The following is a 9,214-nucleotide window of genomic DNA, read 5'->3' as shown; positions in this document are numbered from 1 at the left end:
AGGTGAAAGTGGGAAAGCAGCCAACTAAACTCTAATTGGTTAATAATTAGAAACTATTTTAGTCACTAAGCATGTATATATAGTAGCATAAGGTTTTGAACAAGGTTGAAAGGGACAAATTATAGGATTAATAAAGTACTGCAGTTGATGTAAAAAGAATCAGCACCATTTCATGTGGTCTGAAGGAGAGATGTGATTAACAGAATTACACACTTAATATTTTAACAACCTTATACAACGTCATGTTAATGGAAGCTGAGCTAAGCCCATCTTAAGCAGCACTACTTCAAAATTATCTGCCTAAATTATATGGCTGAAGTCATTCTTGGCATGCTAAATGTCATGCATGAGTCATGAGCATGGTTGTTAAGCCTGCCGAGGAGGGACGGAACTGGCGGCCGGAGAGAAACGGTTAGCTATGCAGCTGCAGTATCGAGGTAAGCAGTATTCCCTGTCTCTTCCAAATACTTTTAATTACTATTGACTTTCTCGTAATGTTTCAGTTGATGATTATTTCAAGTGTTACTATTTGTGCATTTACTATCCATCGTTTAAATTCAATAATGTTTTAAAAGTTTATAGTGTTAAGTGTTTGAGAAATACTATATGCACTCTCAAGTGTATACTCACCGTCACGTTTGGGATTGTGGACTTGAGAAGTGGTCTTGCGGGCCTGCGGCCATGAGTGTTGCCAAATCTTCGAAAGTTTGATTGTATGACCGTATACATACGAGGTGTATTTGTATGCAAGACCATAATAAAAGAGGAAATAAAAAGTTAAAAAGGTTCAAAATGAGAAATTCTTTTGCCCTTGCCTCAAAGCATCTCTTTCGTAAAAGCCTAGTGGTTCCAAGCTTATATGGGGCATTAAAGTGAACAGATGAACAGATAATAGAATATTTGCCACTGCCTAAGTGCCTAGGTATTGCAGCATCTAATGCTTTTCTTAGTTGAGCTTGATATTTTGAATTTTCAATATAAATTCTAGATTTGTAAATTACTCATTTATTCGTGTGTTCCCTGCCTGCTATTTGGTGTGACAATCTTAGTGCAATCTCTTTGGCCTATGATGATATAGTAGATTGCACATATGCTTTAGGGTAATGGGCACCAACAAGACAAACAGGATCAGATTGAAACCATGATGGAGTGCTAGCAGGAAATAGCTTCCATGGTTAAGTCATGAGATATTTGTATAGTGGAGGTAATGGCATTGTACAGATCTAGACATGTGTCATTGGGTGATTGGGTGAGCCGGAGCATGTGTTTTCTGACGAGTTGAGGGTATTGCCTATTTTGTAGTCGAGAATCGTAAGACGGTTGGGTAGCCATGCATGGAGGGAATTTTTTACGGTCATTTTCCTTTTGCGCCTGATGAGGGCCCTTTGGGCCTCTCTATTAATGTCACACGCCTCCTTCGATTGAGCTTAGGCCCATAGGCTGGTTTATTTGGCATATTGAGGAACATGGGTATATTAGCCTCTAACCCAGTGTTTCATGTTCGCATCAAACACATTAAAGTAGACTATAATTGTGCGGGAGAAATTGTTCAAAAGTATATTAAAGTTCATTGTGCTTCCACTTGAATTTCAACTTGCAAACATCTTTTCCAAAGGACTCTCTTCTCATTTCAAACTTGGGAAAGACTTATTGAAGGTCCTTGATGAGCCCATCAATTTCCAAGGGCGGTGTTAATTAGTTGACAATGGCAGCATCAGGAAAAAGTGATGTGGAATGACAAAAAAGTAATTTTGCTTTTAATATTTTATTATTTTATATTACCATTTTGTCATCCCACATCACTTTTCCGTCATCCGGGAAAAATGATGCTCTCAAGCATTACTCATAGCTAATTTTCCTGATTGATGTAAATATGTTAATTTTTTTCTCTAATAATGATATTACTTCTTAATAAAATCATGTGTATTGATCAATAAAATCACAAGTTAATAGTAATTATGTTGTTACGTTATTTAAAATTTTAACTGACATGATACCACATACGCAGTTAGATTCAACTAAACAAAATCTTAAGCATAAAATGGATTGTCTCAATTTCATTAATTTTCCTCTTGAGGACAGAATGAGTGACTAAAAGCAAAATCAAGATAATGAACATTAATCAAGCTTATTATAGGTGGTCTTAAAGATAAACATCATGCCATATATATACCACAAACATAAATCGTCATATTACCTCTTGCCTATGTCACCCTGTGTCTCTGAGATGTATGAAAATCATCCTAGGATAAACATCATGTATTGTTCTTTATTAAAAACGTGACTTATGCTGCACCACTTTCATAAAATCTATGGCTTTAGCCTTTTGTGTCCTCCCAAGATGTGAACCTCTTTTGCGGCAAATGTGTGTTTGGTACTCTCACTCCAACTTTTGGCATCACATTCCCTGTAGGGTTCTAATGAGCTCATGATGACTCATTGATTATGAAATATAATTTGGGACTATTTTGGATAGGAGAAATGTTTGGTGTTTGTTTTTGTCCATCTCTTGTCAATTTCTTTACAAGACACGTGGCAAAATGGACATAAAGTAATATTACGTTTCACACATATTTATTACATTGATTTCACATTGATATAAAATGTTTCAAGTGGTTAACCCTTTTAACTTTTTATTATTATTATTATTATTATTATTTTATATGTCAGCACAAGAGGGGGAGAGAGATTCGAACTAGTGACATCTACTTCTTTAGGTATAGTCCTAGCCAATTGAGGTACCTCTTGAGTACCTTTTAACTTTTTTAAGCAATTATAAAAATCACTTAAAACACATTACAACAGCCGGTGTAAGATGAGTGTGTCCATCAATAATCCTAACCAATTATGTAACGACGTAAAGAATATGAGACTTAATATTCATGAGAAGTCGCAAATATGTCCTTGCCTTACACGCTATAAGGTATAAGGCTCTGTTTGTTTTTTTATTTTTATTATTATTTTTTTTTTTATCTTCTGCTGATTGAGTTACCCTTTAGGGTTCTAATGAGCTCATGATGACTCATTGATTATGAGATATAATTTGGGACTATTTTGGATAGGAGAAGTGTTTGGTGTTTGTTTTTGTCCATCTCTTGTCAATTTCTTTACAAGACATGTGGCAAAATGGCAAAATTATTCCTCACACATATTTATTTAATTGATTTCACATTAATATAAAGTGTTTTAAGTGGTTAACCCTCTTAAATTTTTTAAGCAATTATAAAAAATTACTTAAAACACGTTACATCAGTCGGTGTAAGATGAGTGTGTCCATCAATAATCCTAACCAATTATGTAACAATTTAAAGAATATGAGACTTAATATTCATGAGAAGTTGCAAATATGTCCTTGCCTTACACGCTATAAGGTATAAGGCTCTATTTGTTAATATATATTTTTTTTCTTTTATTTTCAGCCGATTGAGCTGCTACCCCTTAAAACGTTTGTTAATGTTTTAATATATATATTAATTTTAGAAATGATATAATCATAAGAGAAGATATTTTAGAGTCTCTTCATTTCTCATTATTACACCAAAAAACGATGTGACAAAACATCATTTCACCTTTCTTCTCTCTTCCTCCCCTTCCCAAAACACACTATAAATAGCTGAATTTATTCACCTTTTACATACCAATTCTCGTAAAATGATGGGTATCCCAAACTTTCACAATCCACCGAGTGAAGGCTTTAGGCTTTCACCCCCTGTTCTCAGATCAAGACCCATGAAAGCATTCTGATAAATTATTCTCAAAGTGGCCCTAAAGCTCTTCGCTTTCTTTTTCATTGGCCTTTCTTTGTGCTCTTTTCCTCATCCAACGTCATAAAACCAAACATAATTCTGATTAAATCGCAGGTTACCGCAGAGAGAGAGATAGACAGAGACAGACAGAGATTTTTTCTTCATTGATATGCCTTTAAATTGTTCAAGCCTGGCTGCCAGAGTTCCACATGTCTCGGGAAGCGGAAGAGTAATCAACAAGTTCACACCCAACCATGTAGGAAGTTTGTTCTTCATCCACCACCAGAACCCATCAAAATACATTGTCTCTCTATCAAATTTCAACCAGAGCTGTTCTTCTTCGACAATGGAGGACCAGAGAAACCTGCGGGTTGCGGCCTCGGAGCCGGAAAAATATTACAAAGAGCTCGATGTTGCTGTCAGAGCTGTACAGATGGCGTGTGCTCTCTGCCAGAGAGTGCAAGACAGTTTGATTGCTAAAACCAACGGTCAGGTCCAATCCAAGGATGACAATTCTCCTGTTACTGTTGCTGGTAATTCTGCAACTTCTTACTTTACTTTTTCTTCATAAAATTTCTGAATTGGGTTTGTGATGCTGCGTTTGATTTTCATGTATTTTGGTCGCTTTTGGCTGTAGCTTTGGTGGGTATTTTAAATTCCTCTGAAAAATTGTCCCTTTATGGGAGTTGGGTTAGGATGTATATATAATTGCTTTCCTTTTAAATTATACGGTAAAGACTTGCTAAGTGATAGTCAAGTTGTTTTCTGACAACATCGTTTCATGAGAATATTAATATTCATTTGTTTGCTTCCTTTTGGTGCTAATACAATAACAATTTTTTAATGGAGTAGGTATTGTCGCGTATATTTTTGAAATGGGCTAATCGTAAGTGCAATTTTTAAGCCACCCATACATATTGAGATTGAATAAGGACTTTGGGAAGCAGAATAATAGGAAGAGAAAGTTAACAAATTGGTTTGAAAGCTGGAATGCATGGAGAAACACATCCCATGTTACTGTCATAGCAAAGAACTTTATCTTCTCATACATGGAAATGGAACATCGCTTGTTGATTAATTGCTAGATGAAAAATAAAAAAAAAATAAAAAAGGTGAGGGACTCTCTGATAAGAGAAATATTCTTAAATACAAGAGACATTTTTTTTAAGGATAGGTAAACTTAATACTATTGTTTAGCTACAAAACTTTTTTTTAAGGATAGGTAAACTTAATACTATTGTGCAATAACAATAGCAATGAAAAAAATTATGGATTGGGCCATTAGGATGCAGTATTGTGGCTGATATACTGCTTGTGGATAGATCATGGAAGACTTCATAATTTCTGAAAACCACAGTAGCCTATGAAGCCACATTTTCAATTTTTGGAAGATGGTAAATTTCCTTGTCAGTTGTGGCTGCTTTTGGAGATACGTAGAATTATTTAAGAATTTGACAACTAGAAAAAGAAAACAAAAAAAAACAAAAGAAGGTAGTATTAGCATAATTCAAAGTGGCAAGTGTGGTCTTTGAGCAGCTCTTGCTATGCATACTGATACAGTAATGCTAAAATTTGGAGTTAAGATGTGCTCATGGGGTATGGGAATTAAATGAGTACCGTAGAGAATGCAAAGTACTTAAAAATTGGTTTGAAGCAGGCACCGAAGACTTTAGTTGTGAATTTTTCAACTATTTGCAACAAAATTCGGGTTTTCTCTTGAGCAAGCTGCATTCTTTATGCATCAAGAATTGGCTTTTGAATTTTTAGTCTCCATTATGGGATATATACCATTATAGTTCATTCATCATCAAAGTGATTCAAACTATCAATAGTGGGATATACTTTCTGTTTACAGAATCACTTACGATGAGTCGATGACACCCAGCTAATATGTAGAAAGTGTGACAGAATAGTGAACTGGTACATAGCAGTCAAATTAGATTCTGCAACAAAACTAGATATCCCCATAGAAATTCTTTTTCTTTTTTCCAGATATTGTTCTATATTAATGTATATTTTAGAAACACTAAAAGGCACTCTTCACTCTTGGGACCAATCTGAGAGGTGAAATCGATGTTTTTATCTGTTCCAGCCTATATAAGTCTCTTTATTATTTTTTTTTCTTTTCATTTTTTTGGTGTGCTCTCTGCAAATGGCTGATATTCTTGCTGTCCCCCTATTAGAGGAAACAAAGTTATATTTTCCAGAAGCAACTCCTTAGCAAGAGTTTCTTTATACCATAAATCATCATGCTGCATCATCTCTAGTTTTCACATAGAACTCTTATTCCCTTTCCTTGTATTCTTGCTTTCTTACATCTTTAAGATACTCCATGTGCTGCCTTAGTGAAGTACCCACTTACCCTCCTTTCCATGGGAAGAATACACCCAAAATTTCCTTTTCATTGTTAGCCATCTTTTTTTGGCATTCTATAAGTACTTTTAATGCTACATGAAAGCAAAGTCTTGCTGTATTTCTATCAAAAATTAACCAAATGCTTCAAACTGCAAAGCTGAAGTTTCCCCTATCAGTACTAGTCTTGAAGTAATTACTTTTGGTTGGGACCTCCACTGGTTTCCTAATCTTCTCCTGGCCCCTCTTTATGTCACAATTTTATGATTGGGGCATTAATTGATGAACGCACTGCAGTTTAAACTTATAGACTTGCTAAGAAATAACTTACAGTATAGTATTAGGCGATCTTGGTTCTTCATATTGCTTGGTCATCATCATCGTTCTGATATGAAGCCTATTTAACCATAGAAACATGTTAAATGAGAGCTATGCTCAGATGACTGAAATGTTTTTAGAGGCAGGTTATAAAATCCTTTTGATGTATCACCATTTGATCCTCAACAAGTAAATTTGATTTCTTCTCATTTAATATATTGAATATGATAGATATATATGCTTATTGCATTTCAGATTGGCTAATTATGTTAATCATGCCACGTACACAGATTGGAGTGTCCAAGCAACTGTCAGCTGGTTACTGTCCAAGTCTTTTGGGAGGAAAAATGTGTCCATTATTGCTGAAGAAGATGTTCAAAAACTCTCCAAGGTTGATGCATCTGGACTATTAGCAGCTGTAGTGAACACTGTGAATGAATGTCTAGCTGAAGCACCTCGTTTCGGACTTGAAGGTCCGAATATGGCCCTCAGGGCCTCAGAGGTGCTCGAAGCCATCAGTCGTTGCAACTCAACTGGGGGTCCTACTGGAAGATTTTGGACACTTGACCCTGTGGATGGTACGTTAGGGTTTGTCCGTGGGGATCAATATGCTGTAGCTCTAGCACTGATAGAGGATGGAGAAGTTGTGCTTGGAGTTCTTGGGTGTCCAAATTACCCTATGAGAAAGGAATGGCTAAGTTATCATCACCGCTATCATAGAATTATAACTAAGTTGACTCCACCTACGTCTGAGTCGTGGGACAAAGGTTTTGTTACTTATGCTACAAAAGGTAGTGGCAAGGCTTGGATGCAACCACTGCTCCATGCAAATAAGAAGTTGGTGTGGCCAAACTCTGCAAGGCCAGTTCGAGTGTCTTCCATTGATGATCCAGCATCGGCAACCTTTTGTGAACCAGTCGAGAAGGCAAATTCAAGTCACTCCTTCACAGCAGGACTTGCTCACACAATGGGGCTTAGGTGCATATATTTTCATTCCATTTTCTTTGCCAAGTTTATACATTTTATTAAGTTCGGCCAGCCTATATTTTCTTTCATTCTTTTACAACATATTCATATCCATTAACACATGACACAGTTGGATAATGAACATTTCTTAGCTGAGCTCCTATAAATATAATTAAAGATGAAACTAGATTCTTGGGTTACATGCAGAGAGCTGAAAGTTCATGTTAAAATGGACAGATAAACAGAAAATGATGATAGCGAGTGTGCGTGCGTTCTTCCTTTTAAAAGGAGAGAGAAAATGAATATTATAATAACAAATAGAAGAAGTTAAAGAAGATGGGGGAATAAAATTGAACACCTTGGCTGTGCGGAAGAGCTCATGCATCATGATTTAACTGCAGGAAGCAACCACTACGAGTATACAGTATGGTAAAGTATGCTGCTATAGCCCGAGGGGATGCTGAGATTTTTATGAAGTTTGCAAGAGCTGGATACAAGGAGAAGATATGGGATCATGCTGCAGGAGTTGTTATCATAGAAGAGGCTGGTGGGGTGGTGACCGATGCCAGAGGGAACCCACTGGACTTTTCAAAGGGCATTTACCTAGAAGGTCTTGATCGGGGGATAATTGCATCTGCTGGAGCCAAACTACATGAGAAGATCATCAGTGCTGTCGATGCTAGCTGGGACTCCTCTAGTCTATAATTAAGGTTCTGCCATTTTACATCCATGGAAGAGAACACGAGTTTACATGATTGGACAGAATAAGGAAATTGTGGATCATCATTTTCTTTTAAATTCTTCTTTTTTCTTCTTTTTTGTGTTGGCTTGGGGGTAGGGGTTGAAGCTTTTGTAATTATAGGTTTGTAGGACATCCCAGAAATCAGCCTGCTTCAGCAGTGAACGAAGCTGGTTTTTGTCTATTTTAAGTCACCAATAATTAATGTTTGGACTGAGGAAGTGAGTCATCCTATTTTTATCTGCATAGTAATCTAAGTGATGTTTAATTTTATTTTTTATTTAGCAAACACTCGTACAACAATGGATGTATGCTTTTTTTTTTTTTTTTTTTGGAGCAAGGATGTATGCTTTTTACTAGAACTATCAAATGCACCAACTTGAATTCCATTAGATATTCTAACACCTAATGAAACAAGTTACTCGGACTTGAGCTTCAGGAGCTAAATGGGCCATTTCTTACCAAAAAACAGAGATCTCTCAATAGTAGCTCACCTGTAGTATTATGAAAACATTAGGGACCCAGTCCAATAGCTTCAAAGGGCCGGTGCAAAAGACGATTTTTAAAGCAATCCAATGAAGGAGTGGCTTAGAAGACGGGAATTAACCCAAAAATTAGAACTTCCATGGCTGCAATGGGGCTGAACCAAGCAGGTGGAAGCCCATTAAATGCCTGTCAGTTGGGATATAGACTTTGCTGAGGGTTTACTGAATCAAACACTTACATGGGCCCCAAACAAGAGAGCCCTAATGCCACCATTAGGATCCACATAGCTCCTCTATTTCTGCTATGCTTGGGGCTTAGGCCTGGGGCATTTGGTAACTAGGCTTTGAATAGCTCAGACAGAACTCTCCTGCTCGGACAGAAAAGCCCATCTCACATATCTTGCGCCCAAAGAAATACTCAACTATTACCAGTTACCACTAGGGTTTGGCATGTATGTTTTGACTAAACCACCGGCCCTAGAAAATGCCGGTGGACATTGATTTGTGGATAATTGTGACAGATGGGAAATATGCAGAAAAAAGTAAATAATGGCACTCATATTTCTAACAAGAATTGATTGGGCCATTGATTTGCATGCCTCTGTGTT

At 36.6% G+C, this 9,214-nt stretch overlaps 1 protein-coding gene across 1 annotated transcript; it reads left to right on the top strand.

Annotated features, from left to right (window-relative positions):
• The first annotated feature begins 3,579 nt into the window (after positions 1–3,579).
• HL (HAL2-like protein) lies at positions 3,580–8,394 on the top strand. Its single transcript, XM_059583677.2, has 3 exons — positions 3,580–4,279; positions 6,707–7,394; positions 7,784–8,394. The coding sequence occupies exons 1-3, from the start codon at positions 3,916–3,918 to the stop codon at positions 8,085–8,087; spliced, it is 1,356 nt and encodes a 451-aa protein (XP_059439660.1). The 5' UTR covers positions 3,580–3,915; the 3' UTR covers positions 8,088–8,394.
• Positions 8,395–9,214: the final 820 nt, after the last annotated feature.

This window comes from Corylus avellana, chromosome 1 (genome assembly GCF_965113065.1).
Source record: "Corylus avellana chromosome 1, dhCorAvel1.hap1.2, whole genome shotgun sequence".
Lineage (NCBI taxonomy): Eukaryota > Viridiplantae > Streptophyta > Magnoliopsida > Fagales > Betulaceae > Corylus > Corylus avellana.
This window is presented reverse-complemented; position numbering and strand designations above follow the sequence as displayed.